Consider the following 21,794-nt stretch of genomic DNA (forward strand, 5'->3'; position numbering starts at 1 on the left):
AAATCTCTTAACATGACCTAATTTTTCTTCATATATTATTGTTATTTCTCACCTTCTAATATCTTGGATCCAAATGTTGAACTAGCTTTACATGCCTGGACAAATCCTACCTGGTCATAGTCTTTCACCAAGTAATTCTATCTTAAGTTTAAACAGTATCAAGAAAGGGGTACTTAATTTTTCTGAAAAGTAAACTTCCTTCTCTAGAGTATTTGATACTAGACTACTATTTCTAGAAAGTTATTTATTCATTATTATGAAAGGTATAGCAAATACCTTTCAAAGAGAAAATAATTTTGGTTTCATGAGTTTCTTTTTGGTCACTTCCATTTTATGATAATAATGGGTATCACTTATTAAATAGCACAAAAGTCAGGTGACCTAGTTACTTTGTGTGTTAGTCGCTCAGTCATGTCTGACTGTTTGAGCGACCCCATGGACTGTAGCGCGCCAGGCTCCTCTGTCCATGAAATTCTCTAGGCAAGAATACTGGAGTGGGTTGCCATTTCCTGCTCTAGTTATGACCAGCATTATATCTTACCATTATATTAATCCTGTTTTTTTGTTATTGCTTTTTTTTTTTAATATTTGGGTGTTATACTTACCTTTGAGGTAACTGATCTTCTTTGAGGTTAAATAACTTACCCCATGTCACACAGCTAGTAGATAACAAACCCACGACTCAAATCCAAGTCTCTCTGGCTTCAGGCTTATCCTGCTTTACTCTTACATGGTTCTGTCATGTTTTTGTTTTTTCTTTTTACAGATTCTCCTCCATTTCTGGTTTTGCTTAGGAAACTTAAAAGAATTTTCCTCCCTGTGTACTTACCCTCTTATTAGCACATCCTCCTCCCATTTATCAAAACCATCCTGCCATTTTTAGCAATAGCTGTCTTTATCACAGAGGTATTACAAAGACTAAGAATTTTTAGAGTAGAGACTTTAGTAATTTAGGTACCTGTGTTTACTAACTTATGGTATTTGGAGGATACACACACACACACATAAATACAGAAACACATACCTCTCATTGGAGAAGGGATGGGATACCCACTACAGTATTCTTGGGCTTCCCTGGTGGCTCAGTCAGTAAAGAATCCACTTGCAATGCAGGAGACCTGGGTTCAATCCCTGGGTTGGGAAGATCCCCTGGAGGAGGGCGTGGCAACCTTGCCTGGAGAATTCCCATGGATACAGGAGCCTGATGGGGTACAGCCCATGGGGTCACAAAGTTGTACACGACTGAATGAATAAGCACAGCATAGCATACCTTTCATTCTGGAAAAATGTCTGGCTCAAAATTGTCAACATGAGAAAGCACTGTTTTGCTAGTTTCCTATTATATTTTTAATTCAAGGTGATGGCTTAATTTTTGTTTTGATTTTTCTTTTTTAAGAAAAGTTTTATGTGAAATGTCATGTATGAAACGAGATGCCAGTCCAGGTTCAATGCACGATGCTGGATGCTTGGGACTGGTGCACTGGGACGACCCAGAGGGATGGTATGGGGAGGGCGGAGGGAGGAGGGTTCAGGATAGATTTTCTTTTAAAAATTTAAAATAAATAAAAAAAATAAATAAATAAAACCAGCTTGAACATCAAAAAAAATAAAAATAAAAATAAATAAAAGAAAAGTTTTGTAATTGGTAGAAATTATAAAGAAAATAAAGACTGAGATTAAATATAGTTTGCTAATTTTTCAATAAAATTAAGGAGTTATACACATGGTAAAAAAAGTACCCTCAAATGCATAGCCTAAAGGTAATTTCAGATTGATAAACCTAAATATATGTATAAAAACAAAGCTTTTTTTTTAATTAGAAGAAAGATATGTTTGTATACTTGAAGTAGGAAAAGATTGCTTAGAGAAGTTTCACAAATTACAAGCCATAGGAGAAAAGACAGTTAATGTTAATTATATTGAATTTTTTGTTAAATGTCTGGACACTGGAAGATACCATAGAAGAAGTGATTAGGAGATGAAAAATGCAATGCATGTAATCATCAACACTGTCCATAATGTAGAAAAAGCTTCTACAGTAATCAATAAAGGAACAAACTGAATATGAGTGAATATGAGCGAAAGAACTAAGAATAATCTACCAGTGTAGAATCCTACATGATTTATAAGTTACAAAGATATTTAACTTCTCCAGTATAGGGAAATGGTGTACAATTTCAATTTTACAATTAAACCTTTTTTTTCTGCCAGTTTGGTGGGTGTGCAAAGTTTATGTCTGATGGTATGGTGTCTGTGTTGCATAAGTTCAAGATGATATTTATATAAAACTTGAAAATTGCTCTGTATTATCTAGGAATACAAAGATATGTAGTAGAAGGATGAAGACATGCATGATTTTTTTTTACGTGGAGAAGAGTAGAGAGTCCAACCAGGGCAAGAGACAGGGGCTTCAACTCTGTAAGTTTATATTTCATAAGCTGAGGAAGTGGTCATAGATATTCATTATATTACTCTCTTGCCTATTTATATGTCGAAAATATTTTATAATAAAAAGGAAAGGTAAGAGAATGGAAAGGAGCTACTGGGTTCCTGGGTCCCTCCCAGTAGGGAAATGAAGGTCAAGGATTACCAAACTCTTTTGTTCAATTAAGGACCCTGGGCCCTGGTTAAAAAAGGGAGAGAGTTCAAGGCAATAAAAGGCAAAACCACTACAATATTGTACAGTAATCAGCCTCCAATTAAAATAAATTTATATTAAAAAAATAAAAACGAAAATAAACAAATGGAACCTACTCAAACTTACAAGCTCTTGTATAGCAAAGGAAATCCATAAACAAAATAAAAAGACAACCTGCAGAATGGGACAAAATTTTGCAAATGGTGTGACAGACAAGATCTTAATTTCCAAAATACCAAACAGCTCATACAACTTAATAACAAAAAAAAGCCAACCGAATCAAAAAACGGGCAGAGGAGCTAAATAAATACTTCTCCAAAGACGATATACAGATGGAAACAGGCACATGAAAAGATGCTTAAACTCACTAATTATTAGAGAAATGCAAATCAAAAGTACGGTGAGGTACCATCTTACACCAGTGAGAATGGCCATCATCAAAAACGCTATACATAACAGATGCTGGGCAAGGTGTGAAGAAAATGAACACTCCTACACTGTTGGAAATGTAAATTGCTCCATCTACTATGGAAAATAGCACGGAAGTTCTTTAGGAAACTAAAAATAGAGTTGCCATATGATCCAGTAATCTCATTCCTGGGCATATGTTTGGACAAAACTATAATTCAAAAAAATGTACACAAACACACTTTCATAACATCACTATTCACAGTAGCCATCACATGGAAACAACCTAAATGACCATCAGCAGATAAATGAAAAAAGAAGTGGTATGTGCATAACTACAGAATACTATTTAGCCATAATAAAAAGAATGAAATAATGCCATTTGCAGCAACATGGATGGACCTGGAGATTATCATACTAAGTTAGAAAGAAAGATAAATATCATATGCCATCACTTCCATGTGAAATCTAAAATAGGACACAAATGAACCTATCTACGAGACAGAAACAGACTCAAAAGCATAGAGAATAGGTCTGTGGCTGCCGAGGGCATGAGTGGGGTAGGTTGAGAGTTTGGAATTTGCAGATGTAAACTATGATATGTAGAATGGATAGAGAGCAAGGTTGTACTATAAGCAGAGGGAACTAGATTCAGTATCCTGTGATAAACCATAATGGAAAAGAATATGAAAAATAATATATATGTATGTATAACTGAATTAGTTTGCTGTATAGTAGATATTAACCCAATATTGTATATCAACTATACTTATATAAAATAATTTTTTTTAAAAAGGGAGGGAGTTTCTAATGTAAATGTCCCAACTATTACATTACATATATAATATGTAGACTTAAGGAATTACTCATTGTTTATGTGGAATTCAAATTTAATCAGATACCATGCATTTTTATCTGCTGATTTTATCTATATGAACTAAATGCAGAGTCAGTTATATTTCAGTGAAAAATAAACTTTAAAAAAAATTTAGTTGTTATCAAAGTTACAAATAAAAACTTCAAATGCAGAAGTTTTGTTAGTTGTTGAGCAGATAGCTTGCTACACAAAAGCAACTTGCTCCCTGCTTTCCAGGAGAGTTGTTTCTGGGTATAATTTTATTTTTGTTTTTTTCTTTTTAATACAATTGAACATCAAAGTGGCTGAGTTCTGTCTGTCACATAAGACTAACCTGGATTGGTTGATTGGGTGGTGAGAAAGTTTATAGAAGTCATAGTTCTGCCTTTTTGTTCTGGAGCTTTGAATAGTATTCTTACTTATTTTTGGTCTCTTCTCCTCACTCCTTTTAAAATGTTTTTTTCTTCTTTTGAGGATTTGTAATCAAGATATGCAAATAGGAAGAGGTCAAGAGAGCAGCAAGAAGTTTTTAATGCTTTGTTTACATTTATACATTTATGTGGCTTATGAATTGAAATACTGTATTTAAATAGAGCTAAATTTGAGAGTAACTTTCCCAATTATTAATATTTACTCTTTCATAACTCTAAATTAAGTTTTCTTCAATAAAATACCCCCAAATGCCCATGTAAATATGCATTTCTTTTTCTGATCTGCACTTCCCTAGATGCTTGCTTTAAATCGTGTAACACCGTCACACCCATTTATAACTGCAGCAGATCTAATGGAGGCAAACCAGCTGTGTAGCATGGACTCAAAAGGAAATATTGTGCATGGTGAGAAACCTGCTTGATTAGTAGTTTTTAAAATAAGGTTGAGTTTTATATAATGGTATACTTTTTGAAATTACAATTAACATCATTATAGTGTTTTTATTTGCAAAATATTTTTATATCTATACATCCTTTAACTCACTTCTCCCATTTAAAGTGAAAGAAACTTGATGCACTACCTGCCTTGCTGCATTGGAAATACAATTCTCAGTGTACCAAGTATTACTGAAGAGCATTGGCTTTTAGCCATTTGGTGTTGACTATCCCTTTTGAGAATCTAGTGAACTTTCTCCTCTCCAGGAAAAATAAATTAAATGTAATTTCCAGGGGTTAGAGATTATGAATAATGGAGGGCCTTATATGATTAAAAGTTACATAATAATTGCAGCTCTTGTTCATGTTTGCTGTAGGTCGTATGATAAGTGCTTGATAGTATTGTCTCTAATCTTTGTAACAATTTCTGGAAGTTTAGAAAGATCCTTATTTAAAAAAAAATTAAAACTAAGCTGAGGGAGGTTGAATAACTTGCTTAAGATTATTCAGATAATAGTGACTGATACACATTTGAACCGAGGAGTGCTTTGTTGGCCTCTCCCCACCCCTCAAAGCCATAACCTTTCACATTATCCTCCTATTTGGAGGATTTGTTTCAATCAGTATGTAAAACTATACCTCATAGTTTTTTCCCCTTTTACTATAGGTCTGTCAGTCTTGGAAATCTGTCTTATCATAGCAATGAAACATTTAAATGATATCTATGAAGAGGAGCCCTTTAATTTTCAAATGGTTTATAATGGTGAGATGACTCATTTGATAGTTTCTTTCTGACTATACTCCACTGCTTATTTGACGGTACTAACAATGTCATTGCTTTCTGTCCAGAATTCCAGAAGTTTGTTCAAAGAAAGGCCCATTCTGTTTATAATTTTGAGAAACCTGTTGTCATGAAGGTAAGATTTTTTCTGCAGATAGGCTTATTTTTGTCTACTTTGATCATATATATCATAGCTGAACTTTTATTAATTTTGAAACATTAGGTATTATCATAGGAATTTTATTCAAAACAGACACCGCCCCCCCAAAAAAAACCTCTAAAAATGAAATGTTTGAATAATTCTGAAGAGTACTGTTGTTTTAGTTTGTGGGGATATACTGCCCTCTACTGTCTCCTCCTATCAATTGCGTGCTGAAAAGGAACTACTCATTAAATTCTACCTAAGCATGCAGTCCATGGGGTCGCTGAGGGTCAGACAGGACTAAGCAACTTCACTTTCACTTTTCACTTTCATGCATTGGAGAAGGAAATGGCAACCCACTCCAGTGTTCTTGCCTGGAGAATCCCAGGGACGCAGGAGCCTGGTAGGCTGCCGTCTATGGGGTCACACAGAGTCGGACACGACTGAAGTGACTTAGCAGCAGCAGCAAGATACAGCTTATAGCTCAGTTGGTAAAGAATCCACTTGCAATGCAGGAGATCCTGGTTCGATACCTGGGTTGGGAAGATCCGCTGCAGAGGGGGTAAGCTACCCACTCCAGTATTCTTGGGCTTCCCTCGTTGGTAAAGAATCCGCCTGTAGTGCGGGAGACCTGGGTTCAGTCTGGGTTCAGAACATCCCCTGGAGAAGGAAATGGCTACCCACTCCAGTATTCTGGCTTGGAGAATTCCATGGACTGGATAGTCCATGAGGTTGCAAAGAGTCACACACAACTGAGCGACTTTCACAAGACACAGATACAGCCCTATCTTTTTATACCTTTAAGGTTGGCTTTATAAAATCTCAGCAGTAAAAGGAGATAGAATGAGTCATTAAGAAAATAAAAAACAATCTCATTGGTTAGTGAGGGTATATAGAGACAATTTTGTTAGAGCTTGGGTAAGGCATGAGTTTCAAAACTTGAGGAAATTTATTCTAGCATACCATTGTCCACCAGAAACATGAGCTACATAATGTAATTTTAGATATTCTAGTAGCAACAACGACAACAAAAAGAAGGTGAAAGGTGAGATTAACTTAGACAGTAAGCTTTATTTAATGTACCAAAATATTTAGATCTGTAGTCAATATAGAAAGGTATTAATGAAGTTTTTTATTTTCTTTTGTGTTAAGTCTTTGAAATTCTGTGTGTTTACACTTAAAGCACATTTTGATTCACTGATTAGTCATTGGAAATAATTGCTCTTTAGATTCTTTAAATTATTTGTTTAGACCCTTATTTAGCTGAAGAAGTAAATTTACATTCTGAAATTGTTTCAAACATACTTAAAATGTTCTGTTAGTTTTTAAATTAAACTTTATAAAAATAGAGTTCCACATTTCAGATCCTCAAGAGCCCATTGAGGTTACATATTGAATAGCACAGCTCTCGAGGACTTTATGGGAAGAAACACCTTTTATGAATTTTTTAAGCAGTGCACCCATAAGTTTTTTAGTATCCTTTATAAGGATATTAAAGAATATTAGAAGTCAGAAGCTTATTTTTTAGGGCAACTAAAAAAACATGAGATCAGGGCATTGCCATTTTCTTCAAAACAATAGGAAAAATACTTAACGTACTGGAGGTTGGTTTTTTCCTCCCTTCCTAATGATAGTCATGGTTTATGGGAATGTATTAGTGGAAAGGGTTAGCTGAGCACTTAAATTTTTACTAGTAGCTTGAGACTGGTCATTTCTACATTTTGATTAAGAAAGTATTTTGCTACCTAGAAATATTTGAAGTCTCAATTTTATTCAGCCAATAGCCAGATCCTCTAGTATTTTCTCATTTTCAGAAATTGCCTGAACTATTTTTCTTTTCATAAGAATTTTTCTAGTTTATAAAGAATGTATTCCAGTAGTATTTTTCACAGTGAGGCTTAAGAATAGAAAGGTCAGTGTATCAGTATTTAATAGTTGATTGGTCCTAATTTAATGTTTTTTTTCTTCATATCCTAATAAAGTAACTAAAACAACAATCATGGTTAGAAAAGACATGGTACATGAAGGGCTAAGAGGAAGTGGACAGTAAGGAGCCCTATTAATGTGGGGAAGATGGAAGAAAGGGACTTTCTGACAGGTGGTAGTGGTCTCTGTCAGACTTCTTCAGGAAGGAGGGGCCTGTCCTCTCCTCCATACCTCCACCACTCTGCTGAGTCATTTACATACAGGATCAGCTAAACAGGTGTGCTGCTAGAGGTCTTCCCTGCTGCCCTCTGTTTTTACAGCTATATTAAACTTTTATACAGCAAAGTCTAACAAAACAAAACATAAAGGCAAATTTGAGTAACCTGGGCCATTAGTTAAAATGTACTGGTCTTATCAGACTTTGGGTTTTCATAGAGAACCAGAAACTCTGTTAACTTAAGTACTAGGAAAAGATATGACAGAATGAGGTGAGGAACAAAATCAGATTGTGCAGTTGAGTTGTTTGTTCCGTTTACATTCAGTGATGTAGGGACAGGCAGCTCTATACTGACACTGCCTCATGTGATGTGTGAAGTTTTTATGAGGTTGATGAGAATTGTTTTTGAACTTTACTGACATCTATTATTACATTTTGTTTCCTAGTACTCTGTTCTAAAACTGACTAAAATCCTAACTGTTCTCTGGCTTAATGTTGTTTACTTCCCTTATTCAACCTAAACTATTTGTTTCATCTTTCAGGCGTTTGAACACTTACAACAATTAGAATTAATAAGGCCCATGGAAAGAACGTCAGTAAATGCACAGAGGGAGTATCAGCTGATGAAACTACTTTTGGATAATACACAGATTATGAATGCTTTGCAGAAATACCCCAACTGTCCTACAGATGTTAGGCAGTGGGCGACATCCTCCCTAAGCTGGTTATGAGTATAACCATGGTTTCAGTTATGGAGTTTCAGGCAGACTTCTCTAAAGAACTAAAAGCTGTTGTCCTTTAACAAGATATGTTATTGCATTTTCTTATATTTATAAAGATGTATTTTTGTATTTATGGGAGACTGTTAAACATGTATCATGGCTGTGCCTTGCCTTTGAATCATACGAGCAGTTACATGATTTTAAGTTTTAATTCCAGTGATATGTTGTAACTGTTCAAAAAAATAAATATGACTGTCTTAGGGATTGAAACATATGCTTAATTTAACCCTTGTAAAGTATTTATGTGGTACATTTGAAGAGTTCATTTCAATCCAGCAGCCAGATATTTTTACAAACTGTAAACAAAGCAGTAAAGAAACAGTGGTTAAGAGTTGAAATGTAATGAGTAATCTTTTGGTCCATTGGGCGGTGCTGCAGTCTTTCTGTATTCATGAAAATTTAAGATTCTCTCCCAGACCAAGGTCTTTCAGTTCAGGAGCCTGATCAGTTTGACTAGAAGATGGTTCACATGTAAGAAAAAACCCAGAAGTTTGAACATTTTCTTCCAGTCTTCTTAAAATATGGTACTCATACCATCTACGGAAGAATCTTTTGTAGGATGTTTTTAAATGCGACTCTTGGGCATGTTGTAGGAACTAGCATTTGTTTAACAAGCACTTTAGCAAATTCCTGTAAAGCCACTCCCACGAATAATAGAAAATGTATGACAGTGTTAACTAAATGTTTGTATCAAAAAGTTGACCATATTGGTATGTGTTTAAAGTGAAATTTAATAAGCATTCATGAAGTGTTAGTGACTTCATTTATTCAGGAATATTTGTCTATTTTTTTCATAGAAGGGTTACAAAAGACAAAGTCCCTATCCTTGTACAGTTTGCAATCCTTTTAAAACTGTCAAAGACCCTGACATTAGTTACTCTTGTTTACAGGTGAGAAAACTAACACAGTAGTGGCCCTGTCCAGAGCATTGACAGACCCTGGAATTCCAACTCATTTCGTTGACATCAGAGCTCAGTTTTGTGTTTCTTAGTGTGTCTTTTTAAGTATACTCTAAGAAACTATTTTCTTGGTTTTAAGAGTTACTGCGTTTAGAATGGAGTATGAGATTTCTATGCATAAAAATAGCTCTTCAGTACCTGCAACTATTCCTTGCATACATAGGCATTCTTAGGTTCCAGATCACTGTCATTTACTTTTCAGCAGTGTTTCATGAAAGCCAAGGCTTGCATCCTGGTTCTGTGCAATAGTTTACAGATTTTTAGGGGATATTTTGCCAAAATACTTACCATGGTCACAGCAATATTAAGACGTAAGGGTTTTTTGCACTTGAGCCAAAATTGTCCCTTAAAATTTTTTCTGAGCTGTTTTAGGTGAGTACCCTCTGCTTTAAAAGCACTGACCACAAAAGCACCTTAAGAACTGGCTTGAAGACTGCGAATTTTTATCTGCTTAGGATGCCCACTCGAAGGTTTGAAAGCCCTCATCTACTTACCTGGCTATGTAAAAACTACAGAAATATCCATCACATCAGTGAAATAGCTAAATAACAAACTATAAAAAGTAAGTTAGCAAAAGTCACACAAATGAAGTATAAGCCTACATTTCAAAAGCAGTTTTTCAGAGAAAGAATGTTGTGTTTCCCTTTCCATATTCCTTAATATAGAGAAGCTAAAATATACTTAAATGTTTTAAAACTAACTTCATCTTTTAAATTGTTTAAACTGTCGTCAATAAAATAAAAACCAAATCTCAAAAGCCCTAGTAAAAACCTTTCAAGAATAACATAAGCAAATGTGGCTTAAAGATATTTTCATTTACTAGAAAAGGAATGCAGCCTGTTAACCACACGATCAAAAGACTGAAAACCAGGTGAGCAGGCATGTTAGCAGCATCAGTGAGGTTACTGATCACTCCTGTGATCCCTCCATGTGTCCAACCAAAAACATTAAGAAAAAAGTTCCCAGTTTTGTGGACGTGCAAATGTGAATGACTCAGAAGTATGTGCTGTTGCCCCAAAACTTACATCATAATTCTGTATATATTGATTACATACTATTAACTTTCTGAAGAATCAGTTTTGCAGAACAACATTAGAAACAGTTTCAGTCTTTCTGTAGATTCATGGTTTGTATTTTCATTTGGTTTTAGAAGAAAATGCAGTTTCTTTCAAACCAGTGTAACCTAAGTGTTGCCCCTTCCTTCACCTTTACCCTAAAAAATTGAGGATCCATTGATGTGAACTTTGACATTAAATGTGGGTAGGTGGGGCTCTTTCACCCCCATTTGCTTGGAAAGTCAGGTGATAAACCAAAATTCTAGTGTTTAGAATTTGCAGCACTAAAAATGCAAATGAAAGCTTGCTTCCTTGGTGATCCCTCTTACTGATTACCTTAAGTGGAAAATATCAGAATTCTTCCCTTCTATTGGTAAACTGTAGTTGGGAAGTGTAATTTATATCTTTGATGTCTATTACCTAAGTCACTTTTTAAGAAAAAGTCTGTATGAAAAGACAAGGTAACTAATGCCATTTAGTCTCTCTTAAAATTGGCAGGACCAATATCTGTACTTTCAAAGGAACACAATCTGCTTACACAGCAAAGGAGAGAAATGCCAAACCTCCCTTTCACCTGTCCCCATTCTTGCACATTCCAAGGTGTAAGGCTCACTAGCAATTGTAAAGCTGCTGTTCCCATCTTTAAGAATGTATAACTAAAGAAAAACTTCATATGCAAATCATACCATGTTTATTTTTTTTATTTAACTTGGGAATGGAATGGGGATAGCATACATTTTATTTGTACAATATTTAACAATCACTTACCCAAGGTGGGGTTTTATGGGACTTTTTTTTTTTTCCTTTTTTTGACTTTTTGTTAAATACTTGCAGAAAAAATAGCAAGTACAATTTGACAGTAGTACAACAACCTGTGCCCAAAACACTGACAAGAAATACAGAGTAAAGCTAAAATAATTGTTTACCAATATTTTGAGAGGTAACAAATAGGATATGGGTTGAGACTGCATAAAAAATGTACTGCTGGTTGAATATCTGAGGTAAATGATGTTCAATCAAGATGCTACTTGTATCATTTTGCCCATAAATCAGTAAATAATTTTATGCACATTATACCAAATGTTCCTAAAAAGTAATATTTTAAAAAGGTAAAAAAGAGAAACTGGAAAATATCTGTGGCAAAGCATCTTTTTTAAAGTTAATCAGTTTTTTCCACTAAACTATCCAGGATTTTTTCCCCTCCTACCTGCATTTTACTTAAATGTAGCTGTTATACTACCTAGGAGTAAGGACGGGGGAAGAAGAGTTTCATGATTTATGATTCATCTTTAAGTTCTAAACTTTTTTCTTTCTGATTGTATTTTCAAAACATCACCATGAAGGACAGTGCAAGTTCATGGGACCAACAACTGTGAGGCACAGTCTCTGTTCTGGAATTCACAAGGTACCTGTAATAAACATTCAAACAAGAATCACACGTCACATGCTGAAAACTGCCTAGCATCTAAAATACATACAAGAGCGGTGCAGGGCATAGACTTCGAATACAGCCAAACAGTCCATCAGTTTGGACTAGTCCATCAGTCCTATGGCAGTTGATCATAAAGCATTCCTTACACGGAGATCTGGGCAAGGTCAAGAGTGTAAGTTAGAGCAGCAGTTCTGATGTGTGTCATAAAGGCAAAATACAAGACGAATCATAAGGAGCACCATACACATGAGGAAAAAATTATTGGGGTCTGTTTACCCCCAAACAAATCATTTTTCTTTGATCTTTCTTTTTTTCAGTATCCCTAAGCTCAAACTTTTTATTAATTTGCCCACTCTACACTGACTGTAAACCAAACGTGAAAATGCCCTGCAAAAGAAAGTTTTAACAAGACTAGGTACAGGACAGGTAGTCACTGGAACATTCTTATTTTACTGCTTATAAAAATTATTTTTCTACCAATGTAGTTCTCAAAAGGATACAGGTTTTATTGTAAAATTGGTTAGCTAGAGTTAAGTACAATACCCAGGATTTCTAAAAACGTTTTCTAACATGAAGAGAAAACTTTATTTTGTGAATAACTGGTCTTATAAATGTAACTCTTTAAGTGTTCACATAAGCCAAACATTCATCATAATACTCCTTGTTTTCCTTTGACTTTTTTTTTTAAACTTTTAAAAACAGGATTAAATGTTCAGAACAGGTAGAAATCAGTCTTCAAGAGATGAACAATTTTCATGTATGAACATTCTCATTATTTTCCCTTCTTGATTAGTTTCCAGGTAGAAGCAAAACCAAGAAATTGAGAAGCCAGGTACTTTTTGAAATAAAGGTAAACTCAACACTGAAATGGGAATTCTTAGAAATACAACAAAGCCTTGGGTACATGATGTGACCAAGAACACAATTCTCTGTATGGTGTGTGGCACACAGACGACAATGCTGTTACTCTTCTTTCCCTCCCTGCTTAGAGTCTGTTGACCTATGTATTATTTATAAATAATATAATTTATTCCCAGAGATTAAGTGCATGTTTTATGTAAAATGTAGTGTACTGTGTGGTTAAATAGCCATTTGAAGATAACACATTCACAGTGAGCTCCTGATAGTGACACATAAAAAATTCTTTTATAAAATTAACATGGATTTTTAAATGACCTGACAAAAGTACATAGTATAATACTGACTATTTGTTGGTCAGTAATCTAATTAATGTTTTGCTTTGGCCTGTAAATTTGAGAAGGAATCCAATTATATTCTAATGTAATAGTGTTTTGAAAAGCACTTTGGCACCTACTTATCAGTTCGATTTTCTCATCAAGGATAAGGCATGAACTATCCTAAATTAATATCAGTTAGTTGTAAAAGCAATTTGTGGAAGGATGCTAAGCTATATTACCTATATCAACATTGGTTACCTCTAAATGTCATTGCATATTTTAAGTTATAAGTTTAACTTGTTATCCCTGATTTGTTTTAAAGCAGTAACATCTGAAATCTGTGCTTAAAAGTTTAAATCTCTATCCTAGGATAATTCTTGACATATCACAGACATCAAATATTACTCTGACAAGATGGCACCAAGCAGAAATATAGTAATAAAGTTACAAGTCTCAAAGCAGAGAGTGAGGAATTCTGGGTAATGACACTTCCTGAGGTGATTCTAAAACAGTGATCAAGAATGTCCCACACACTGTTTGGTGAAAAGAAATACACTACAATTTTACATATATAAATAGGAAAAAAAAATCTATTTTTAAAGAATAAAAATGAAGAGCTTTCCAGTGTTACAGCTCACTTAAAAAATTTTAAATCATGCTTTAAATTTTCAAATAGTCCCCAAGCACAGCACACCTAAAAAAATATGTAGCTAAGTATGCAATATTTTGGGAACTTGATATAAGATGAAGTTTTTTTTAAAACATGGGAGAAAAGGGGGAAATACACCATTTTTTCATTTCAAAAAACAGCACTTTTTTTTCCTTAAATCACAAGCTAGCACAAGAAAAGCTAAAACACTGCTTTACAAATGGCCACTTACTGTTGGCACTAAGCATAGCTTACCTTTTTTCTTAAATAACACAGTGAATTTGTAATACCTTGTTACAAAACATGGGTCAATTTATTATTGAAATTTTGTTAGTGTTTTCAATTTTATAATTTAGCAACCGTGGAACTGAGGTATACCTTGTTGAGGGAGGTTAAAGTAATGCTTGGAAGCCTCTTTACTGTACCCCACTTAGATGACTTTGTTTATGTACACAGAACAGCAGCACACTAAACATTCACAAGCTGTGTCATATTGGCATTACAATAGTCATTTATAGAAACACAACAGCAAATGCAATAAAAACAAGTTACCCTTTTAAAATCTGAAATGAAAAGTTTTTGATTTAAAAAAAAAATAGCAGTAGTTCATTTAAGGAATTAGTGTCTTCAGACAGACATTAAGAAATCTGATGTCAGTTTTCAAACACGTGATTAGCCAGGTCCAAAAAGATCCTTGATTTGGAGAGGGCCACATTCTTCATGTACATTTTTTCAAAAGTTTCTTTATAGAGTTTACAACTTTTCTCTTAGTCGCGTGTCCTTCATGTATGTCTCTGCTACAGGCAATGCCGTAAGTCTCCCAGAGCCACCATTTGAAATGAGAGTCTTCTTTCTGAGACGTCTAGGACACATCCTACTCATTTCACACAGAAAATAAACTGCAAGCAGTTTCATTAGCAGCTCCAGTTGAGAGTCCTGTTTCTCAGTGTGTACACATGGTGCAACCATCATAGACTAGATTCTTTGGGAGGAAAGTCAACATTTGTCACCATCGTGACCACTGTTACAATGTCCTCTGTGGTAATGATATTTGTTAGTCTTTGCATCTGAGTAATTCTTTCACCTACACATCCAGCTGATAACCTGGCTTCTGCATCGTGATCCCAACATTCTTCTATCGTTTCACAGAGCATTGCCATTCCCTAAAAAGGAAAAACACATTTAAATATCATAGCAATTTTTGTTTTCTATTGGGAACTAGAGTAAAACTCTCATAAAGAAATTGCTATTCTTGTGGGTTAAAGAAAGTCTCAAAATTAGCCAAGTTTGATATGTGTCAACATTCACTTTCGAATATCTCACATGGAGAGAAGCACTGAGAGAAAACAGTATTTTTTTTTTTTAAGCACTGGAGATGATCACAGCAGGTGATTTATTTAATTCCAAATATCTCTGATCATTTTTCACAAAGCAGGTAATTTAAGCTAACCTTTGAACTGAATCTAAAACTAAGGCTTTGAGAAGTTTACCAATTTTTATTCTTTTCTTAGTTTCTCAGCATTTCTACCTTGCAGATAAGTAGGAAAAGGGTTAGGAAGCCACACTTAAGGATTCTCTACTTGGCTTATCCATGTTTCTAGTTATATCTAGAACAAAATAACCAGGGCAATATTGTTCCAGCCTTCACATTCCTAGTCTCTTATGAACTTGAAAATCATCCAATCAAAATGCAGTAACTGTCATAGAATAATACTAGGTACTTCACTTTTTAAAACGACATCATATGCGACGGTGGTGGTCAGCAAGGTTATACAACTCTCCACAGGCTCACAGTCAGCCACTTGTTTCCCTTGGAAACCTTCCAGATAGGAGACACTGTGACACAGGAGCACAAAGCCAAGTGTCCCCCACAGCTCTGACTTTACCGTCTCCCTCACGAGTGTACAGATGTGGCCTTAACTGCACTGTTTCTAGGACTCTAGAATAGAATACCTTGTACCAAGATCTCTGCCTCAGGAAATCCAGAAAGAAAAGGTGCAAAAATATAAATCATTCCTCTGATGAGCATTTTTTTTAATTGGAAATTAAAGTGAAAAGCTAACTATAACTTACAGCATGTTTCTGCCAATAATCTCTTAAAACAGGCCTCTTTTTTTTATGCACAACAACTTCCTGCATGTCTTCAAGAGAGGGATGCTGGCCAATTTCTTCCTCAAATGGCAGCATGTATTCATCTACAGGTCCTGAAATGTAAAAAAGGGGGAAAAGTCATTTTAATTCAAATCATCTTGCTTTCCTAACTGGAACAAGTTTTCTAAAGCATACTTTCACCACCTTTTCCTAACTGTCATATGCTATAATGACAGGACTGGAAAAGGTCAGTTTTCATTCCAATCCCAAAGAAAGGCAATGCCAAAGAATGTACTGCACAATTGCACTCATCTCACATGCTAGTAAAGTAATGCTCAAAATTCTCTAAGCCAGGCTTCAGCAATATGTGAACCGTGAACTTCCAGATGTTCAAGCTGGTTTTAGAAAAGGTAGAAGAACCAGAGATCAAATTGCCAACATCCGCTGGATCATCAAAAAAGCAAGAGAGTTCCAGAAAAACATCTATTTCTGCTTTACTGACTATGCCAAAGCCTTTGACTGTGTGGATCACAATAAACTGGAAAATTCTGAAAGAGAGGGGAATACCAGACCACCTGACCTGCCTCTTGAGAAACCTATATGCAGGTCAGGAAGCAACAGAACTGGACATGGAACAAACAGACTGGTTTCAAATAGGAAAAGGAGTAAGTCAAGGCTGCATATTGTCACCCTGCTTATTTAACTTATATGCAGAGTACATCATGAGAAACGCTGGGCTGGAAGAAGCACAAGCTGGAATCAAGACTGCCAGAAGAAATCTCAATAACCTCAGATATGCAGATGACACCACCCTTATGGCAGAAAGTGAAGAGGAACTAAAAAGCCTCTTGATGAAAGTGAAAGAGCAGAGTGAAAAGTTGGCTTAAAGCTCAACATTCAGAAAACGAAGATCATGGCATCTGGTCCCATCACTTCATGGGAAATAGATGGGGAAACAGTGGAAACAGTGCTGACTTTATTTTGGGGGGCTCCAAAATCACTGAAGATGGTGATTGCAGCCATGAAATTAAAAGACGCTTACTCCTTGGAAGGAAAGTTATGACCAACCTAGATATTCAAAAGCAGAGACATTACTTTGCCAACAAAGGTTCATCTAGTCAAGGCTATGGTTTTTCCAGTGGTCATGTATGGATGTGAGAGTTGGGACTGTGAAGAAAGCTGAGCGCAGAAGAACTGATGCTTTTGAACTGTGGTGTTGGAGAAGACTTGCGAGTCCCATGGACTGCAAGGAGATCCAACCAGTATATCCTAAAGGAGACCAGTCCTGGATGTTCATTGGAAGGACTAATGCTGAGGCTGAAACTCCAATACTTTGGCCACCTCATGCAAAGAGCTGACTCACTGGAAAAGACCCTGATGCTGAGAGGGATTGGGGGCAGGAGGAGAAGGGGACGACAGAGGATGAGATGGCTGGATGCATCACAAACTCGATGCACATGAGTTTGTGTGAACTCCGAGAGTTGGTGATGGACAGGGAGGCCTGGTGTGCTGCGATTCATGGGGTCACAAAGAGTTGGACACGACTGAGCGACTGAACTGAACTGATAATGACAGGAGAGAAACAAACACTCAACTGTAGTTACAACCACAAATTTTAATTTAGAAGAAATCAAAAAGTCTAATTTGGCATGTAACACTGCTAAGTATTCTAAGGAGCTCTCTTACCTACTGCATAAGGAATACCTACCTCTGTATATAGGACACAGGGAACTGTGGATATGTGCATATTAAGGATATAACATCTCTGTAAGGTACCCACTCCTCCTGCAATTCAGATCAGACTATCAACACTAGTGCTTTCCTTTTGGTTCAGTCCATTACAGCCATCTTTATTCTGACATGCCCTAGCCCCCTACACAATCATACAAGAAGGTATGTACTCCAGAGGCACATCTCTGCCCTCACAAAAGCTGCCAAATATTTAGTTTAAAAATCACAAATGTACTGTATAAAGAGGGTTCCCAACAAGTCAGAATGGTGCCTTCACAGAAAAGCAAGATTTATTCTACAACATAATTTTTTTTTTACTTAGGCCTACTCAAATACAGAAATTCAGTTAGGAGTTAGTAATAACTAATCATCAATAAACACTTAATGCTGACCAGAAACTTTATATTCCATTTTATCTTCACAGAGTACAGGTGGCATTACCCTATTTTACAGATAAGCTCAAAAAAAGTTCCATAATTTGCACAAAGGCATACAGCTATGACGTAAGCTGAATCCACCTGAGAATGACTCTAGAGTCTGTGAACCATCTGTCCTTGATGGGAAACTGGTCACTAATGAGCAACTTCAGTGACCAGATGTGTCTGTATATAGATAACAAACCCTGTGCAAGTTCTCAAAACATACCAAATACTCCTGCATAGAATTAAGTTAACTGGATCATGAAGGAGGCTATCTAATTCAACCCTGTCTAACTGTACGAATACCTGGTAGCTGAATAGTCGGGCTCTGCTTGTGCACCTAAGAGTACTGACATTCTGAAGTGTCTCTTCCCCTCACTACTCTAAATGTGGTCCACAGGTGAGCAGCATTGACAGGCAGCTTATAAGAAATGTAATTATTAGGCCCCACCCTAGACCTACTGAGTCAAAATCTGAATTTTAAGATTCCCAGGAGTTTGGTTTGCACATTGAAATTTGAGACTCACTGAACTAAACCATCAATGACTAGCCATCAAAAAAAATTAAAATCACTATAGCAATGTTCACACTGTCCCCTATAATTTCTGACTTGGATCAGAAATGCCTCTTTGCAACTAAGTATTCCATAGCACATGCAAGGTATTTAAGAAATCTAAGCATCTATCCCTCTCTTATTCCATAAAAACTTCCCTCATACAAAACAAAGCAACTCTTCACTCCTCCAAACTCTGATAATATTTCCTTACACTTCTCAGGTATTAACATTTATCCATGGCTCAGCAGGTAAAGAATCCACCTGCCATGAAGGAGACACAGAAGACATGAGTTCGACCCTTGGGTTGGAAAGATATCCTGGAGAAGGAAGTGGGAATCCCACTCCAGTATTCTTGCCTGGAAAATCCCATAGACAGATGAGCCTGATGGGCTACAGTCCATGTGGTTGCAAACAGTTGGACATGACTGAGCACATAAACTCAGAAAACACATACCTACATGGACAATTCATACTTAACCTTACTCTAGAATTAACTGTCCAAGATACATTTTTATCAACTGAACTGTACATTGTTTATCCCTCATAATACTACATCCAATTGATTTGCTTCAGAGTTATTAGTCAAATTTTAAGCAATGTATTTTCCCGTAACATCTGCCATCTCACCTGCTTCTTTCTGCCTCCATAAATGCACATAATAAATGCGTTCATCTTCCACTTTGACCCAAAACACACTGAGCAGTTTACTCAGGTTCTGGGTCCACTCCCACACCAATTTTGGAAGAATGAATGGCTGTCCATTCCTGACCACTGTCCACTAAATTCCCTTTAAAAGCACCTTTTCCCAAGTCAAATTTCATATACCAGAGGTAGTCTGTCATACACTGAAAAACTGTTACAGTACTCAAAAAATACTCTTAGAACATAGGTTAAGATAGTTACACCTTTAAAAAATTGAAATTAGAAAAAAACAAAACATCAAACTAACATTGGTTTGGGGGTTAGCAGTCAGAAAGTTTATCTTATATTCTGATATCCCAAAAAGTGTAACATAATTGGAGAAAAGAGAGACCTTCTAAGGAGCACTAAAGACAGTACCCACAACACTATAATTCCTTCACACCAGGAATATAACATGCAGGTTTATAATCAATCAATGTGAATACCTATTTTTGAAAAGGATTTAAAAAACAAGGACTAGGAATCTCTTGGAACCAAGGTGATGTGCTAGAGAATGTAACTTATGTTTATAATAATGTCTACAGTAGATCAGACTTTCAAAGCTTTGAAGAGGCAGAATCTAACCTGCAGTATAATGTGCTCAGCCATGGAGGATAGAATGCTAATTCAATCTGTTGCTGAGGTATATGTTTCCATCATATACCTTCCCAGGACAATGTCTGAGAGGCCAAATCTACATGCAACTCTCACCCAAGAGCTGACTTTAACCCTTAGGTGTCTTAGGACCCATATGACCTGACCAAGGTAGCAGCCCTCTCCCTGAATCTGGATCAGAGTTTCAAATCTAGGCCCTATCACTCATCAACTTGAAGCTAAAATAGACAAGCTACTTAATTTCTACTTAAAATTTGAGTGTCAAATTCCTCACATAGAAAACTAAGCTAATAATTACCTCCAAAGTTGTTTCAGGAAATAAGCTAAAGGTATGTGAAGTGCCCAGCAAAGCATCTGGCAACCATAATGAATCAGGACATTTCAGCACCTTTCCTTCCCTGCCCTCCTGTCCCCTGCCTCCTGAATTTTCTTTACGCTACCACTTCTGGGAGTCTACTTAAAAAACAGCTGTACTTTATAATATTACCTTAGAGAGTACTCAACCCTTTTCATACATGTGTAGTAGGTACACACATACACATACATAATATCTTTTTAAAAAATATTTGTTCCCTTACCATCTGCAGCAGTACAGCGAGAAGCCAGTTCCCACAGGACTAATCCCATGGCGTACATATCTATCCTCAAAAATGCATCCCTTTGGAAGTTGATAGCACCCTCTAACACCTCTGGAGCCATATACCTTCGGGTACCCACCTGAAAAAGATGTTAAAAGCAAATAGCAATTACTAATTTTGTGAACTGACATTTTATCATTTGTAAAGAGAATCAAAACCAACTGTGGTATACTATCAGGAAAGATAACTAAATTTTGACCACCAGAATTTTATTCCATTTCAAGTAATACAACAGTAATGGAAACGGTGGAGGCAACCATGAGTAGGGTGTGCTTAAACAAATAAAAGTACTATGCAGCTCTTAGAAAAACATGAGGTAGATCTATAAGGACTGACATGGAAAGAGTTCTAAAAATACTGTAGGATGAAAACAGCAAAGAACAAAGCAGTGCATATACTAAGATCCCTTCGGTATACACTTAATAGATATATCAACACATACTATGCTGGTTTAGGCTTAGACTTTTTCCCCCTTCTGGAAGTAATCACAAACTGAACAATGGTTATTTGTGGATAAAGGATGGAACAGAGAAAAAATCTGTATGCTTTTTGACTGTACACTGCTTGAAATGTATCCTTAAAAAAAAAATACTCTTTTTGAGTATAACAATACAAAACATAAAGCAAATTAGCCACATAAAGGATAGATAAACTTTCTAAAGTTCTATTTGCACAAAATCTATTTGTTTCTTCATGAATTCTTATATTCCTTATTGATATCTGTCCCTAGCAGTTTGCTATTTCTTATTAATGTAACTATGATTACCAAGCTAGTACAGATGACTCTGGTTGGTGCTTGACAAAATTCATTTATTTTAAAAATTTCTGTGTGATACCTGGGTAGATCACAATCCACTTGAGTTTTAGTAGGTCTAGGGAGTGGCCCAGATACTAGTATTTCCAAAAGATACATTATTAAGTTACTGTGAGCTACACTAGAAATCGGGCAATTACCTGTAAATACACATTTAACAAAGGTATTATAAAAAAAAATGTTTTGCTCACTAAGACCCTAAAGTTCAAGTTTCTAATTCATTTATTAATAATAAGGAGAACACTTTAAAGAGTAACTTTCCCTTTTTTGCCACTTTAAGTAACTTTTAATGTGCTACAAGCAAGCTTTTCCCAAAAGTCTTTTCTCCTAAAGACAAATGTATGTCATCCAAAGTACTTC

General features: G+C 35.8%; 2 protein-coding genes across 3 annotated transcripts in view; one reads left to right on the forward strand and one right to left on the reverse strand.

The window, feature by feature from the left end:
• ORC4 (origin recognition complex subunit 4) overlaps positions 1–9,356 on the forward strand; it is a 94,664-nt gene extending 85,308 nt beyond the window's left edge. For both annotated transcript variants that reach the window (XM_061438474.1, XM_061438485.1), the window contains 4 exons: positions 4,630–4,738; positions 5,436–5,531; positions 5,618–5,685; positions 8,377–9,356. In XM_061438474.1, the coding sequence (XP_061294458.1) occupies positions 4,630–4,738; positions 5,436–5,531; positions 5,618–5,685; positions 8,377–8,565 (462 nt within the window). In that variant the 3' untranslated portion in view covers positions 8,566–9,356. The remainder of the gene's footprint in view (positions 1–4,629; positions 4,739–5,435; positions 5,532–5,617; positions 5,686–8,376) is intronic.
• A 1,948-nt stretch (positions 9,357–11,304) lies between these two features.
• Positions 11,305–21,794, reverse strand: part of ACVR2A (activin A receptor type 2A) — a 96,222-nt gene continuing 85,732 nt past the window's right edge. The window contains exons 9-11 of the mRNA XM_061438460.1: positions 20,561–20,699; positions 15,963–16,093; positions 11,305–15,052 (exon numbers count right to left, since the gene is read on the reverse strand). Coding sequence (XP_061294444.1) covers positions 14,858–15,052; positions 15,963–16,093; positions 20,561–20,699 — 465 coding nt within the window. The 3' untranslated portion in view covers positions 11,305–14,857. The remainder of the gene's footprint in view (positions 15,053–15,962; positions 16,094–20,560; positions 20,700–21,794) is intronic.

Source organism: Bos javanicus, chromosome 2 (genome assembly GCF_032452875.1).
Source record: "Bos javanicus breed banteng chromosome 2, ARS-OSU_banteng_1.0, whole genome shotgun sequence".
NCBI lineage: Eukaryota > Metazoa > Chordata > Mammalia > Artiodactyla > Bovidae > Bos > Bos javanicus.